Source organism: Mugil cephalus, chromosome 1 (assembly GCF_022458985.1).
Source record: "Mugil cephalus isolate CIBA_MC_2020 chromosome 1, CIBA_Mcephalus_1.1, whole genome shotgun sequence".
In the NCBI taxonomy this organism is placed as follows: Eukaryota; Metazoa; Chordata; class Actinopteri; order Mugiliformes; family Mugilidae; genus Mugil; species Mugil cephalus.
Genome location: NC_061770.1, coordinates 43,925,143 through 43,944,642, shown reverse-complemented (window position 1 = coordinate 43,944,642; position 19,500 = coordinate 43,925,143). Strand labels below are relative to the sequence as shown.

General features: G+C 43.7%; 2 protein-coding genes and 1 long non-coding RNA gene across 3 annotated transcripts; all 3 read left to right on the top strand.

Moving 5' to 3' along the window:
* The first annotated feature begins 960 nt into the window (after nucleotides 1–960).
* On the top strand, nucleotides 961–2,603 carry LOC124998814. Its single transcript, XR_007111100.1, has 3 exons — nucleotides 961–1,074; nucleotides 2,244–2,303; nucleotides 2,457–2,603. It is a non-coding gene; the product is annotated as an uncharacterized LOC124998814 (long non-coding RNA).
* A 5,846-nt stretch (nucleotides 2,604–8,449) lies between these two features.
* LOC125010120 (mucin-2-like) lies at nucleotides 8,450–16,381 on the top strand (the record flags this gene model as incomplete). The annotated part of the gene is made up of 6 exons (XM_047588525.1): nucleotides 8,450–8,988; nucleotides 10,423–11,026; nucleotides 13,546–13,610; nucleotides 13,919–14,550; nucleotides 15,783–16,016; nucleotides 16,320–16,381. Coding segments are annotated over 5 exons (1,959 nt in total), but the record flags the coding sequence as incomplete, so codon positions are not given.
* An 887-nt stretch (nucleotides 16,382–17,268) lies between these two features.
* On the top strand, nucleotides 17,269–18,979 carry LOC124998799. The gene is made up of 5 exons (XM_047573354.1): nucleotides 17,269–17,449; nucleotides 17,749–17,927; nucleotides 18,202–18,263; nucleotides 18,362–18,510; nucleotides 18,607–18,979. Exons 1-5 carry the CDS (start codon nucleotides 17,287–17,289, stop codon nucleotides 18,690–18,692), a joined length of 639 nt encoding a protein of 212 aa, XP_047429310.1. The 5' UTR covers nucleotides 17,269–17,286; the 3' UTR covers nucleotides 18,693–18,979.
* Nucleotides 18,980–19,500: the final 521 nt, after the last annotated feature.

Sequence of the window (19,500 nt, the reverse complement as noted above, 5' to 3'; positions counted from 1 at the left end):
CGATATTTAAGTTGCATTATATTGCTCCTAATCAATGATTAATTTAGTTACGGAAAGAAGAATTCTTTCTGTAACTGAATTATATCTGAATCTGACTGTCAGTTCTTGACCCATGCACATATAACTAATGATATAACACATAATGAGCAATAATACAAAAGATAATGCAAACAACTGACCTCAACTTTGTCTCAAGAGATAACTATGCAACTATGCAAATTAACGATTTAATCGCAATCCAGGTTCCAGTCCACTCTCCTGTCAACTACAATTACATCAGACCTGACTGATTGTGACAAGAAAAATAGAAAAGAATAACTCCTTAAGAGCTACTCAATAATCTATCAAAAAAAAGAAAAAAAAAAAAAAAAAAAGGACCACACCTACAGCTTACATGCTTGATTAAAACATTCTTACCCTGGACTTGCTCACAAAACTGAATGCAGTTCCGAGTGGCATATCAGAACGATTTGTGTATTATTGTACAGTGTCAGCATGTTCTCTGCTGATATTCATGTTGCAAGCAAAAAATGACAGATATTCCCTATTTGTTAAATTAAAATACTGAGGTTGTTGTTTTGCAGTCACACAGATAAATATGAGGAAATGAAGATTCCCGAGATGAACTGATCAAACAATGCAGTTTTGTACTTATTAGAAAAGCATCATTTACTTGCATATTTATTCAGATAAGCCCAAATATGTATTGAATGTATCTCGATTCAGTGTATCCCCTCTCCATTTACGTGATGTCATCTCCAGTTTTAATGTTGTTACTCACACCTGGAACTAGTTTTACAGGAAAATGAAGATAGTTAGGTCGTGGCACCGAGTCAAGAGAGTGACAGCTGACGAGACTGCATTCTAATGAAAGATCTCATCTTTCAGTCACGTCATTGGATTTATTGTATTCCAATATATAAGGTGAAAACAGATTTGGGCCGTCACTTAAGCTGAGAGATTTACAGAAGGATAGATGTGACTATGTCTCAGTTAACACACTGAAATAATTTAAAACAGCGACATAAGTTAAAAGGGGAACCAATAACTTTTCTTCTTATAACCTCATTTTGGGTAAGTAATGAGTATTGTTCTGTTCAATCCTTGTATGTATGTGTATGTAGTTATTTATTATGCCATATACTTTCTTATTCATATCTGTACTAACATTGGGAAATACGTACATGCATTAGTTTTTTTTTTGTTTGTTTTTTTTATTAGATTTCAGGTAAATATGTGATATGACAAGATTTATTTACTTTGTATTGCTTATCAATATTTGACGTGACTAGGTAATCTATATATTTTTTATGATTTTTTACAAAATTTCTATTTTTCTACTTCAATTTTTTTTTCTTATTAATATTTTGGGTCTTTTGCCATTTGTTAATGCTCTATAGTAGTTTTTTGTTGTAGTTTTATGTAAAGAATTGCACCTGTAAAACACACAGGAAAGCTGTTCCCTTCACTGGCATGGCAATGGGTCATGCAAACCAGCATGCATTTACAATACTTCAGATACAAACCCCACTCCTAATGAAGTTAGGAAGTTGTTTAAAGTGTAAATACAAACAGAATACAATTATTTGCATATCTTTTTCAACTCACATTCCATTGAATACATTACAAAGACAGGATATTTAATGTTCACACTTGATTTTCTGCAAATATTTACTCATGTTGAATTTGATGCCCACAACACGCTCCAGAAAAGCTGGGACAGCGGCATGTTTACCACTGTATTACATCAACTTTCCTAGCAACAACACTCAATAAGCTAGAGGACTGAGGACACTAATTGTTGAAGCTTTGTAGGTGTAGTTCTTGGGAATTATCTTCCTGAAATAGGCAGGGAGGAAGACATTGCTTGGATGGCAGCATATGTTTGCTCCAAATCCTGTATGTACCTTTTCAACATTACTGGTGCCTTTACAGATGAACAAGTTACCCATGCCATCAGAGTTTTGAGCTGATAACAGTCCTGGACTGTTCTTTTACTCTTGAGCTGAAGACCAATTTGCAATGTGAATTATCAGACCACAGCACACTATTCCAAATTGTGTCAGACCATCTCAGATGAGCTTGGACCCAGAAAAGTCATAAAATGTGTTATCAGAAAGTTATGATGAGTGAATTGTGCGCACTTGTAAACAAATTGCTATTTAAGAATCGAGTTAAATGTTAAGATTAAAGATATTAGCTCTTTTAAGTTGCACATGTAAGAGCATTGTTTCATGTTACAGATTCGAAGGAAGACAGAATGGGTGTTGGATGGATGATAGCAATTATTCTGGTGGTAACAGGTGAGTAAAATGACTAATAAATGCCTTCATCCAACAGCACAAAAATATGTACTAAGCCACAAGACAAAATGCAGGATTAAAGTTGAAGTAGGTGATAGAGTTGTGCAATTTAATTGTCACTCTTCTCTTCTCGTTTTCTTATCTCACTGTCAGTAGTTGAGCCAATAACTACAGATACAACCACTGAACCACCTACAACAACCACAACGACCACAGCACCAACTACAACAACGACAACAATGACCACAGCACCACCTACAACAACAACGACCACAGAGCCACCTACAACAACAACGACCACAGAGCCACCTACAACAACAACAACCACTGAACCACCTACAACAACAACGACCACAACAACCACAGAGCCACCTACAACAACGACCACAGAGCCACCTACAACAACAACGACCACAGCACCACCTACAACAACAACGACCACAGAACCACCTACAACAACAACGACCACAACGACCACAGAACCACCTACAACAACGACCACAGCACCAACTACAACAACAACGACCACAGAGCCACCTACAACAACAACGACCACAGCACCACCTACAACAACAACGACCACAGAGCCACCTACAACAACAACGACCACAGTGCCACCTACAACAACAACGACCACAGAACCACTTACAACAACAACGACCACAGAGCCACCTACAACCACAACAACCACAGAACAACCTACAACGACCACAGAGCCACCTACAACAACAACGACCACAGAACCACCTACAACAACAACCACCACAGCGCCACCTACAACAACAACAACCACAGAACCACCTACAACAACAACCACCACATCAACCACAGAACCACCTATAACAACAACGAACACAGAGCCACCTACAACAACAACGACCACAGCATCACCTACAACAACAACGACCACAGAACCACCTACAACAACAACGACCACAGAACCACCTACAACAACAACGACCACAGAGCCACCTACAACAACAACGACCACAGAGCCACCTACAACAACGACCACAGCACCACCTACAACAACAACAACCACAGAGCCACCTACAACAACAACGACCACAGCACCACCTACAACAACAACAACCACAGAGCCACCAACAACAACAACGACCACAGATCCACCTACAACAACAACAACCACAGGGCCACCTACAACAACAACGACCACAGAACCACCTACAACGACCACAGAACCACCTACAACAACAACCACAGCACCACCTACAACGACCACAGAGCCACCTACAACAACAACGACCACAGAACCACCTACAACCACAACAACCACAGAACCACCTACAACGACCACAGAACCACCTACAACAACAACGACCACAGCACCACCTACAACAACAACAACCACAGAGCCACCTACAATGACCACAGAGCCACCTACAACAACAACGACCACAGAGCAACCTACACCAACAACGACGACAGAACCACCTACAACAACAACGACCACAGTATCACCTACAACAACAACGACCACAGAACGCCCTACAACAACAACGACCACAACAACCACAGAAACACCTACAACAACAACGACCACAGAGCCACCTACAACAACAACGACCACAGAACCACCTACAACAACAACGACCACAACAACCACAGAACCACCTACAACGACCACAGTGCCACCTACAACAACAACAACGACCACAGAACCACCTACAACAACAACGACCACAACAACCACAGAACCTCCTACAACAACAACGACCACAGAGCCACCTACAACAACAACGACCACAGAGCCACCTACAACAACAACGACCACAGAACCACCTACAACAACAACGACCACAGCATCACCTACAACAACAACGACCACAGAACCCCCTACAACAACAACGACCACAACAACCACAGAACCACCTACAACAACAACGTCCACAGAGCCACCTACAACAACCACAGAGCCACCTACAACAACAACGACCACAGCAACCACAGAACCACTACAACGACCACAGTGCCACCTACAACAACAACAACGACCACAGAACCACCTACAACAACAACGACCACAACAACCACAGAACCTCCTACAACAACAACAACCACAGAGTCACCTACAACAACAACGACCACAGAACCCCCTACAACCACAACAACCACAGAACCACCTACAACGACCACAGAGACACCTACAACAACAACGACCACAGAACCACCTACAACCACAACAACCACAGAACCACCTACAACGACCACAGAGCTACATACAAACAACAACGACCACAGAGCCACCTACAACAACAACGACGACAGCACCACCTACAACAACAACGACGACAGCACCACCTACAACAACAACGACTACAGAACCCCCTACAACAACAACGACCACAGTGCCACCTACAACAACAATGACCACAGAGCCACCTACAACAACAACGACCACAGAACCACCTACAACCACAACAACCACAGAACCACCTACAACAACCACAGAACCACCTACAACAACAACGACCACAGTGCCACCTACAACAACAACGACCACAGAACCACCTACAACAACGACCACAACAACCACAGAACCTTCTACAACGACCACAGAACCACCTACAACGACCACAGAACCACCTACAACAACAACGACCACAGCGCCACCTACAACAACAACGACCACAGCACCACCTACAACAACAACGACCACAGAACCACCTACACCAACAACCACCACAGCGCCACCTACAACAACAACAACCACAGTGCCACCTACAACAACAACGACCACAGAACCACCTACAACAACAACAACCACAACAACCACAGAACCACCTACAACGACCACAGAGCCACCTACAACAACAACGACCACAGAACCACCTACAACAACAACAACCACAGAACCACCTACAACGACCACAGAGCTACCTACAACAACAACGACCACAGAGCCACCTACAACAACGACGACAGAACCACCTACAACAACAACGACCACAGCACCACCTACAACAACAACGACTACAGAACCCCCTACAACAACAACGACCACAGTGCCACCTACAACAACAACGACCACAGAACCACCTACAACAACAACGACCACAACAACCACAGAACCTTCTACAACGACCACAGAACCACCTACAACAACAACCACCACAGCGCCACCTACAACAACAACAACCACAGAGCCACCTACAACAACAACGACCACAGAACCACCTACAACAACAACGACCACAACAACCACAGAACCACCTACAACGACCACAGAACCACCTACAACAACAACGACCACAGAGCCACCTACAACAACAACGACCACAACATCCACAGAACCACCTACAACGACCACAGTGCCACCTACAACAACAACAACGACCACAGAACCACCTACAACAACAACAACCACGACAACCATAGAACCACCTACAACAACAACGACCACAGAGCCACCTACAACAACAACGACCACAGAACCACCTACAACCACAACAACCACAGAAAAACCTACAACGACCACAGAGCCACCTACAACAACAACGACCACAGAACCACCTACAACAACAACCACCACAGCGCCACCTACAACAACAACAACCACAGAGCCACCTACAACAACAACGACCACAGAGCCACCTACAACAACAACGACGACAGAACCACCTACAACAACAACTACCACAACAACCACAGAACCACCTACAACGACCACAGAACCACCTATAACAACAACGACCACAGAGCCACCTACAACAACAACGACGACAGAACCACCTACAACAACAACGACCACAACAACCACAGAGCCACCGACAACAACAACGACCACAGAGCCATCTACAACAACAACAACCACAACAACCACAGAGCCACCTACAACAACAACGACCACAGAACCACCTACAACAACAACGACCACAACAACCACAGAGCCACCGACAACAACAACGACCACAGAACCACCTACAACAACAACAACCACAACAACCACAACAACCACAGAACCACCTACAACCACAACAACCACAGAACGACCTACAACAACAACGACCACAGAGCCACCTACAACAACAACGACCACAGAACCACCTACAACAACAACAACCACAGAACAACCTACAACGACCACAGAGCCACCTACAACAACAACGACCACAGAACCACCTACAACAACAACCACCACAGCGCCAACTACAACAACAACAACCACAGAGCCACCTACAACAACAACGACCACAGAGCAACCTACAACAACAACGACGACAGAACCACCTACAACAACAACGACCACAACAACCACAGAACCACCTACAACGACCACAGAACCACCTATAACAACAATGACCACCGAGCCACCTACAACAACAACGACGACAGAACGACCTACAACAACAACGACCACGACAACCACAGAGCCACCGACAACAACAACGACCACAGAGCCTTCTACAACAACAACAACCACAACAACCACAGAACCACCTACAACGACCACAGAACCACCTACAACAACAACGACCACAACAACCACAGAGCCACCTACAACAACAACGACCACAGAACCACCTACAACAACAACGACCACAGAGCCACCTACAACAACAACGACGACAGAACCACCTACAACAACAACGACCACAGCACCACCTACAACAACAACGACTACAGAACCCCCTACAACAACAACGACCACAGTGCCACCTACAACAACAACGACCACAGAACCACCTACAACGACGACCACAACAACCACAGAACCTTCTACAACGACCACAGAACCACCTACAACAACAACCACCACAGCGCCACCTACAACAACAACAACCACAGAGCCACCTACAACAACAACGACCACAGAACCACCTACAACAACAACAACCACAGAACCACCTACAACAACAACGACCACAGAGCCACCTACAACAACAACGACCACAACATCCACAGAACCACCTACAACGACCACAGTGCCACCTACAACAACAACAACGACCACAGAACCACCTACAACAACAACAACCACAACAACCATAGAACCACCTACAACAACAACGACCACAGAGCCACCTACAACAACAACGACCACAGAACCACCTACAACCACAACAACCACAGAACAACCTACAACGACCACAGAGCCACCTACAACAACAACGTCCACAGAACCACCTACAACAACAACCACCACAGCGCCACCTACAACAACAACAACCACAGAGCCACCTACAACAACAACGACCACAGAGCAACCTACAACAACAACGACGACAGAACCACCTACAACAACAACAACCACAACAACCACAGAACCACCTACAACGACCACAGAACCACCTATAACAACAATGACCACAGAGCCACCTACAACAACAACGACGACAGAACCACCTACAACAACAACGACCACAGCATCACCTACAACAACAATGACCACAGAACCCCCTACAACAACAATGACCACAACAACCACAGAAACACCTACAACAACAACGTCCACAGAGCCACCTACAACAACAACGACCACAGAACCACCTACAACAACAACGACCACAACAACCACAGAACCACCTACAACGACCACAGTGCCACCTACAACAACAACAACGACCACAGAACCCCCTACAACCACAACAACCACAACAACCACAGAACCACCTACAACGACCACAGAGACACCTACAACAACAACGACCACAGAACCACCTACAACCACAACAACCACAGAACCACCTACAACGACCACAGAGCTACCTACAACAACAATGACCACAGAGCCATCTACAACGACAACGACGACAGAACCACCTACAACAACAACGACCACAGCACCACCTACAACAACAATGACTACAGAACCCCCTACAACAACAACGACTACAGTGCCACCTACAACAACAACGACCACAGAACCACCTACAACAACGACCACAACAACCACAGAACCTTCTACAACGACCACAGAACCACCTACAACAACAACCACCACAGCGCCACCTACAACAACAACAACCACAGAGCCACCTACAACAACAACGACCACAGAACCACCTACAACAACAACAACCACAACAACCACAGAACCACCTACAACGACCACAGAGCCACCTACAACAACAACGACCACAGAACCACCTACAACAACAACCACCACAGCGCCACCTACAACAACAACAACCACAGAGCCACTTACAACAACAACGACCACAGAACCACCTACAACAACAACGACCACAACAACCACAGAACCACCTACAACGACCACAGAGCCACCTACAACAACAACGACCACAGAACCACCTACAACAACAACAACCACAGAACCACCTACAACGACCACAGAACCACCTACAACAACAACGACCACAGCACCACCTACAACAACAACGACTACAGAACCCCCTACAACAACAACGACCACAGTGCCACCTACAACAACAACGACCACAGAACCACCTACAACAACGACCACAACAACCACAGAACCTTCTACAACGACCACAGAACCACCTACAACAACAACCACCACAGCGCCACCTACAACAACAACAACCACAGAGCCACCTACAACAACAACGACCACAGAACCACCTACAACAACAACAACCACAACAACCACAGAACCACCTACAACGACCACAGAACCACCTACAACAACAACGACCACAACAACCACAGAGCCACCTACAACAACAACGACCACAGAGCCATCTACAACAACAACAACCACAACAACCACAGAGCCACCTACAACAACAACGACCACAGAACTACCTACAACAACAACGACCACAACAACCACAGAGCCACCGACAACAACAACGACCACAGAACCACCTACAACAACAACGACCACAGAGCCACCTACAACAACAACGACGACAGAACCACCTACAACAACAACGACCACAGCACCACCTACAACAACAACGACTACAGAACCCCCTACAACAACAACGACCACAGTGCCACCTACAACAACAACGACCACAGAACCACCTACAACAACGACCACAACAACCACAGAACCTTCTACAACGACCACAGAAACACCTACAACAACAACCACCACAGCGCCACCTACAACAACAACAACCACAGAGCCACCTACAACAACAACGACCACAGAACCACCTACAACAACAACAACCACAACAACCACAGAACCACCTACAACGACCACAGAACCACCTACAACAACAACGACCACAGAGCCACCTACAACAACAACGACCACAACATCCACAGAACCACCTACAACGACCACAGTGCCACCTACAACAACAACAACGACCACAGAGCCACCTACAACAACAACGACCACAGAACCCCCTACAACCACAACAACCACAACAACCACAGAACCAACTACAACGACCACAGAGACACCTACAACAACAACGACCACAGAACCACCTACAACCACAACAACCACAGAACCACCTACAACGACCACAGAGCTACCTACAACAACAATGACCACAGAGCCACCTACAACAACAACGACGACAGAACCACCTACAACAACAACGACCACAGCACCACCTACAACAACAACGACCACAGAACCACCTACAACCACAACAACCACAGAACCACCTACAACGACCACAGAGCCACCTACAACAACGACCACAGAGCCACCTACAACAACGACGACAGAACCACCTACAACAACAACAACCACAGAGCCACCTACAACAACAACGACCACAGAACCACCTACAACAACAACAACCACAACAACCACAGAACCACCTACAACGACCACAGAACCACCTACAACAACAACGACCACAGAGCCACCTACAACAACAACGACCACAACATCCACAGAACCACCTACAACGACCACAGTGCCACCTACAACTACAACAACGACCACAGAACCACCTACAACAACAACAACCACAACAACCATAGAACCACCTACAACAACAACGACCACAGAGCCACCTACAACAACGACCACAGAACCACCTACAACCACAACAACCACAGAACAACCTACAACGACCACAGAGCCACCTACAACAACAACGACCACAGAGCCACCTACAACAACAACCACCACAGCGCCACCTACAACAACAACAACCACAGAGCCACCTACAACAACAACGACCACAGAGCAACCTACAACAACAACGACGACAGAACCACCTACAACAACAACGACCACAACAACCACAGAACCACCTACAACAACCACAGAACCACCTATAACAACAACGACCACAGAGCCACCTACAACAACAACGACCACAGAACCACCTACAACAACAACGACCACAACAACCACAGAGCCACCGACAACAACAACGACCACAGAGCCATCTACAACAACAACAACCACAACAACCACAACAACCACAGAGCCACCTACAACAACAACGACCACAGAACCACCTACAACAACAACGACCACAACAACCACAGAGCCACCGACAACAACAACGACCACAGAACCACCTACAACAACAACAACCACAACAACCACAGAACCACCTACAACCACAACAACCACAGAACAACCTACAACAACAACGACCACAGAGCCACCTACAACAACAACGACCACAGAACCACCTACAACCACAACAACCACAGAACAACCTACAACGACCACAGAGCCACCTACAACAACAACGACCACAGAACCACCTACAACAACAACCACCACAGCGCCACCTACAACAACAACGACCACAGAGCAACCTACAACAACAACGACGACAGAACCACCTACAACAACAACGACCACAACAACCACAGAACCACCTACAACGACCACAGAACCACCTATAATAACAATGACCACCGAGCCACCTACAACAACAACGACGACAGAACGACCTACAACAACAACGACCACAACAACCACAGAGCCACCGACAACAACAACGACCACAGAGCCATCTACAACAACAACAACCACAACAACCACAACAACCACAGAGCCACCTACAACAACAACGACCACAGAACCACCTACAACAACAACAACCACAGAGCCACCGACAACAACAACGACCACAGAACCACCTACAACAACAACGACCACAGAGCCACCTACAACAACAACGACCACAGAACCACCTACAACAACAACGACCACAGCACCACCTACAACAACAACGACTACAGAACCCCCTACAACAACAACGACCACAGTGCCACCTACAACAACGACGACAGAACCACCTACAACAACGACCACAACAACCACAGAACCTTCTACAACGACCACAGAACCACCTACAACAACAACCACCACAGCGCCACCTACAACAACAACAACCACAGAGCCACCTACAACAACAACGACCACAGAATCACGTACAACAACAACAACCACAACAACCACAGAACCACCTACAACGACCACAGAACCACCTACAACAACAACGACCACAGAGCCACCTACAACAACAACGACCACAACATCCACAGAACCACCTACAACGACCACAGTGCCACCTACAACAACAACAACGACCACAGAACCACCTACAACAACAACAACCACAACAACCATAGAACCACCTACAATAACAACGACCACAACAACCACAGAGCCACCGACAACCACAACAACCACAAAACCACCTACAACGATCACAGAGCCACCTACAACAACAACGACCACAGAACCACCTACAACAACAACCACCACAGCGCCACCTTCAACAACAACAACCACAGAGCCACCTACAACAACAACGACCACAGAACCACCTACAACAACAACAACCACAACAACCACAACAACCACAGAACCACCTACAACGACCACAGAGCCACCTACAACAACAACGACCACAGTGCCACCTACAACAACAACCACCACAGCGCCACCTACAACAACAACAACCACAGAGCCACCTACAACAACAACGACCACAGAACCACCTACAACAACAACCACCACAGCGCCACCTACAACAACAACAACCACAGAGCCACCTACAACAACAACGACCACAGAACCACCTACAACAACAACGACCACAACAACCACAGAACCACCTACAACGACCACAGTGCCACCTACAACAACAACGACCACAGAACCACCTACAACAACAACAACAACGACCACAGAACCACCTACAACCACAACAACCATAGAACCACCTACAACAACAACGACCACAGAGCCACCTACAACAACAACGACCTCAGAACCACCTACAACAACAACAACCACAACAACCACAGAACCACCTACAACGACCACAGTGCCACCTACAACAACAACGACCACAGAACCACCTACAACCACAACAACCACAGAACCACCTACAACGACCACAGAGCTACCTACAACAACAACGACCACAGAGCCACCTACAACAACAACGACTACAGAACCCCCTACAACAACAACGACCACAGTGCCACCTACAACAACAACGACCACAGAGCCACCTACAACAACAACGACCACAGAACCACCTACAACAACAACGACCACAGCACCACCTACAACAACAACGACCACAGAATCACCTACAACAACAACGACCACAACGACCACAGCACCACCTACAACAACAACGACCACAACAACAACAGAACCACCTACAACAACAACGACCACAGAACCACCTACAACAACGACGACCACAACGACCACAGAACCACCTACAACAACTACGACCACAACGACCTCAGCACCACCTACAACAACAACGACCACTGCACCAATTACATTGACCACAGCACCAGTTATAACCACAACCTCTGCACCAACTACAATCACAACCAATGCACAAACAACAACTACTATGAATGTTGCCCTTGCAACGAGAGTTGTGACTTTCAGATCAGTTGGTGAGACATTTACAGAGGATTTGGCTGATTCATCATCACAAGGTTTTAGAAATCGTGCATCTACAATAAAGCAACAGGTAAGCCTTCTTACTGGAAAGATATTTCTGTTACCTCTTTAATCTTCAGGCAGTAGATCTAGACCTTCAAACTCAGGTCATCAAAAATACATTACATGAATCTTTTCCCAAGGTTGATCACACAACATAAATTCAATATTTTTCTGTAGCACAAATCTTGAACACCATCCCAAAAGTTTTATCTTTCCTGAGTTTGTGATGCAATTTGTGACCTAAGTGTGTGAATGAAATGAATGTCTGAGAAAACTGAAATTAAAAAACAAAAACAAACAAAAAAACATCTCATTTTCCAAGTGAGATGTTGACATAGAACAAATAATTGTTTCAAGAACATTTGTATTTTGTTTTTGCAGCTTGAACCCTTCTTCCGAAATCGGTTTTCTTCTTCTTTCAACTCCTTGGATGTTGTGTCTTTCAGGTAATTTGAATATACTGACTTATCATTGTTAGATCAAAAACACTGATTCATATCAGACATTTCACACAATGTTATTTCACCAGGAGTGGATCAATCATCAATATCATGGACGTAAGATTTGCACAAGCATCCGTTCCTAACAACACTGGCATTGAGAATGTTTTGATCAATGCATCTCAGAACGTTTCCGGCTTTAACATTGAAACAAGCTCCATCACCGTTGCCGACACATGTAAGTATTGTTTAGAGTTGAATCAAGGTGTTTTGGCACTCTCACCTTTTTCTTAACCTAATGCCTGTTTCCCCAGCTACAACAACCACTACAATGACCCCTTCAACTACTGCAGCAACCACCCCAGCACCAACATCGACAACCACAGCACAAACAACAACGACCACAGCACCATCTACAATGACAACCACAACACTAAGTACAACCACAACCACCCCATCAACTACAACTACACCAAGTACAACTACAACCACCGCACCAACTACAACCACAACCACAGCACCAACTACAATTACAAACACCCCACCAACAACAATAACCACCATCCCACCGACTACAACCATGACCACCCCGCCTACGACAAGTACAGCACCAACTACAACCACGACCACCCCTCCAACGACAACAACAACCACCCCACCAACGACAACAACAACCACCCCACCAACTACAACCAAGACCACCCCACCTACAACAACAACAACTACAGCACCAACTACGACCACGACCACCTCACCTACGACAACCACAACTACAGCACCAACTACAACCACGACCACCCCGCCTACGACAACAACAACCACAGTATCAACTTCAACCCCAACAACCACTCCACCAACCACAACCACCCCACCAACTACAACCACGACCACCCCACCTACGACAACAACAACTACAGCACCAACTACAACCACAACCACCTCACCTACGACAACCACAACTACAGCACCAACTACAACCACGACCACCCCCCCTACGACAACCACAACTACAGCACCAATTACAACAACAACCACTCCACCAACAACAACCACCCCAACTACTACAACCACAACCACCCCACCTACAACTACAGCACCAACTGCAACCACGACCACCTCACCAACGACAACCACAACTACAGCACCAACTACAACCACGACTGCCCCACTTACGACAACCACAACTACAACCACAATCACCCCACCAACAACGACAACAACAACCCCACCCACGACAACTACAACCACCCCACCAACTACAACCATGACCACTGCACTAACTACAACCACAACCACAGAACCAACTACAACCACGTCCACATCATCAACTACAACCACAACCACTGCACCAACTACAACAACAACCACTGCACCAACGACAACAACAACTACTACAACTGAAGCCCCCCCCTCCAGTTGTTGCTATTCAAGCAGTCTTGGTAGTACCGTTTGTACCACAACTTACTGATAGAAATAGCCAAGAATTTAAGACACTGGAAGCAACAGTTGTAGCAGTGGTGAGTATAATGTCATGATATGTTTATGCAATTCATTTTAATTGAATAACTACTTGTTTTTCATTCAACTTTACTATCTTTTATATTTTTCCAATTCACACAGTATGACGTCATCTACAGGAATCGATATGGGTCACTTTTCATCCGCACTTTTGTCATAGCGTTCAGGTAGGATTGTATATTTGTAGACTCCAAATGAGTTTGGTTAATATTAATTAGTTTTAATTATTCATCATGACCAAAAACACAAATAACAGATGATTTTTTCTTTTCTTTTTGCAGGCGAGCTGGAGGCCGTACACGAATGGAAAATACTGATGCAGAAGTGGGTGTTGAGTTCAACAGAACTGCACCGGCTGCAGCAATCCCACCAGCTACTGATGTTGTGCAAACCTTAATAGTGGCTGTGACCAATTCTAGCAGTGCCCTCAACCTCACCATTCAAGCCGACTCTGTCCAGCCAGTTCGTGAGTAAACAGTAGTACCTCACTTCACAATATGTTCAGGGCAAAATAATTCTTTTTCTGAGATTTGTCATATTGTTTTATGTATTTATTTTACAGAAACAACTGCAGCCCCCACTACTACAGATAATACCACTGCTGCAAATGCAACTACCAATGCCACAACAACTGCAGCCCCCACTACTGCAGCTAATACCACTGCTGCAAATGCAATTACCAATGCCACAACAACTGCAGCTCCCACACAGCCACAGTCCTCTACAACCCCAGTTACAAGTATTGTCACTACATCGACAACCTCTACCACAACTGCTGAGGCAGTTACAATAAGGCGGTTGACTTTCAGATCAGCTGGAGAGACCTTTACAAATGATTTGCTGAATTCCTCGTCTCAAGCATTTATCAATCGGGCTAATCTGCTCAAGTCAAATGTAAGTATCTTTAAATGAAAATGTTTGCACTTTTATAACATGGAACCTTTTCACCTTGTGTATTATTAAGTTACATTATTTAAGTGCCACGCGTCATTCTTCTTCTTTGCAAACATATTAATTTGTTATATTCACCTACATCTGAACACGGTACACTTCCCATCGGTGTAAAATTGTATAGAGAGAACTAAATAAATTTTAATAAAATGTTATAGCACAACTACACTGTGAGATTAGAAAGTGAGGAAATAATTATCCATGAAACATAACACATGCATTTAAAGATTGTTTGTGTTTTTGCAGCTGGAACCTTTCTACCAAAGAACATTTTCTTCATTCAGCTCCTTGACTGTGATTTCATTCAGGTAATGTTTTAATCATTATACTGGTAGAATCTTGAGAATATTGATTATAAATCCAAAGAAATAAAACTATGTTTCTGTCAATCCTTTTGCAGCAACGGATCAATCATCAACAACATGAACCTCACGTTTAGATCCACATCTATTCCTAACAACACTCAGATTGCCACAGTTTTGGTCGACGCATCTTCCAACATCACAGCCTTTAACATCGACACAAGCTCTATTTCTGTGGATGGTGCAGGCAAGTCATTTTAAATGCTATCATATTCTAAAGTTACAATATAATAGAAGTTTTAGTTAACGCAATGCCTTGTTTCCCCAACAACTGCTACATCAACTACAACAATTCCTGCAGGAATTACAGTAACAACCACCACTGCACCAACTAGTACAACTATTGCAAATGGAACCACCAACGCAACAACCACCACTGCACCAACTACTACAACAACCACCACTGCATCAACTACAACAGCTGCTACAACCGAAGCACCACCCCCAGTTGTGGCTATTCAAGCAACCTTGGTAGAACCGTTTGTCCCAGAACTCAGTAACAGCAGCAGCCCACAATTTAGGGCCCTTGAGACAAGATTTGTAACAGTGGTGAGTCCAATTCCTCAATACTTTTCACTTAATTAAGTGTAATTAGTGATTGTTATTAATTTAATTTTCCTTTTTTACTTCGCAGTGTGACATCATCTACTTGGCTCGATATGGTAGAATTTTCCGCCGCACATTCATCATAGCATTTTAGGTGAGAGGATACATTTCTTGACAGAATCTTCTAAATATTTGAATATAGAAGTTTTCATATTGACCATGGCCACAGACATAGACATACTAGTGATCAATAATGGTTCAAATATCTGCTTTTTGTATGCAGACGAGCTTTGGGCCAAACACGAATGGAGAACACTGTTGCAGAGGTGGGAATCGAATTCAACAGAAATACCACACCTGCAGAAATCCCACCAGCTTCTGATGTTGTACAAACCTTAGTAAATGCAGTGAATAATCCCAACATTACGCTCAACATCACTATTCAAGCCAACACTATCCAAGTACTTGGTAAGTAAACAGTGGTGTCACACTTAAGTAGCAATGAAATATACCCATATGTAGTTGATTTATGTCAGTCTATGTCATGACTTTGAGTTGATCGTCCTTTAGTGACCATCAAAAAATCTTCCTGCCATCTAAGAAAATAATGAAGAAACAATAACCTTCCATTTTAAAAGAAAACTTTCCTGTTGCTATAGTTAACTGGCCATTCATAAACATATAGTACAAAGAATGCCCTTTGAGTAACAATATCTAATTTTTCACTTTTACCCCCATACTTGTCTTTGTGTCTGCCTTTCTTTCAGATACAAATGCAATTACCAATGCCACAACAACTGCAGCTCCCACAACATCCACCACAACTGCTGAGGCAGTTACAATAAGGCGGGTGACTTTCAGATCTCCTAGAGAGACCTTTACAAATGATTTGCTGAATCCCTCATCTCAAGCATTTATCAATCGGGCTAATCTGCTCAAGTCAAATGTAAGTATCTTCAAGTGAAAATGTTCACATTCTTATAACATGGAAAATGAGGAAAAAAGTCTTGATTTATAACAGATGCTGGATTTTTATTTATTCACTTCACCACAGATAGTTTGTCTTAAAAAATTGTAGTCTCTGCCACATAAAGTTAATCATGTGTGTACACAGAAGGTAGTCATTAAAAGGTTGAAAAAAAAATCACACTGAAAAGAGTACAAACCATGAACCCATTAAACAGAGCATATATATTTAAAGTTTGTTTGTGTTTCTGCAGCTGGAACCTTTCTACCAAAGAGCATTTTCATCATTCCGCTTCTTGACTGTGGTATCATTCAGGTAAAATTTATGTTTTTATCATTATATTAGTAGAATCTTAAGAATATTGATTTTAAATCCTTAGAAATAAAACTATGTTTCTGTCAATCCTTTTGCAGTAACGGATCAATCATCAACAACATGGACCTCACGTTCAGATCCACATCTGTTCCTAACAACACTCAGATAGCCACAGTTTTGATCGATGCATCTTCCAACATCACAGCCTTTACCATTGACACCAACTCTATTTTTGTGGATGGTGCAGGCAAGTCATTTTAAATGCTATCATATTATAAAGTTACAATATATTAGGAATTTTAATTAATGCAATTCCTCATTTTCCTTCTTTCAACATTTACAGTAGCGTCAAGTGGAGTGAGCCACATGATCAGTTCCATCACTGCATCCTGTCTGGTGTTGCTGTCATGGCTACTGTCATGCCAGTGATAGTCTGTGCTGAAGAAGAAAATGTCTGCTGCTACTAGTATAAGAAAATCTTCTTGAAAATCTTGAAAACTGATTCAAAGCCTCTGATGAATAGCAATTATATGATTTTGACTATGTATATACTGAAATCACCTGACATTCCTGAAATCACATATATGAAGGAAACAAGTGTAAACACCACTTTACTCTGTTATTATGAAAGAATAATGTAATTTGCACAAAGACAATATTAACTGATTTAGTTAGAATAGTTGTAAGTTATAATCAACAGTGATTACAAAGGCAAGTCTTGGAAACTGTTAAATGACTATGTTATTTGATCTGTTTTTTTAATCAGTAAAAGATCTGATCAGACTCCAACATTAAAAAAATGACTAAATTTAGTAAGAAAAATCAACAGTGTTATTTAATACTGTTAAAAAAAAAGAAAAATGTAAATTGCAAAATATAAAATGTCTGAACACTATCCTGAATGATTATACACTCAGTTTTCACATGTACATGTATTTATAGTATATGTATATTCTGTTATGTTAACTTATATTGTTGTAAACCATGAAATTCTTGAATATGATTATTTACTAAAAACATAATATATACATTGTCTAAAGAAAGTATACTGAGGGTGTTTTTTGTTTTTACATATTACATATTATTTAATAATATTACAAAAATCCACTACAACTTATCTAGAGAATATTAGTCAAAACTTTGAACCAGTGACGCTGCTGACACTATCCACAGTACAGCAGCAACAGGTGTTCTATCATTTTCTGCTACTCATCACTGCCACACCCATAAAATTTTG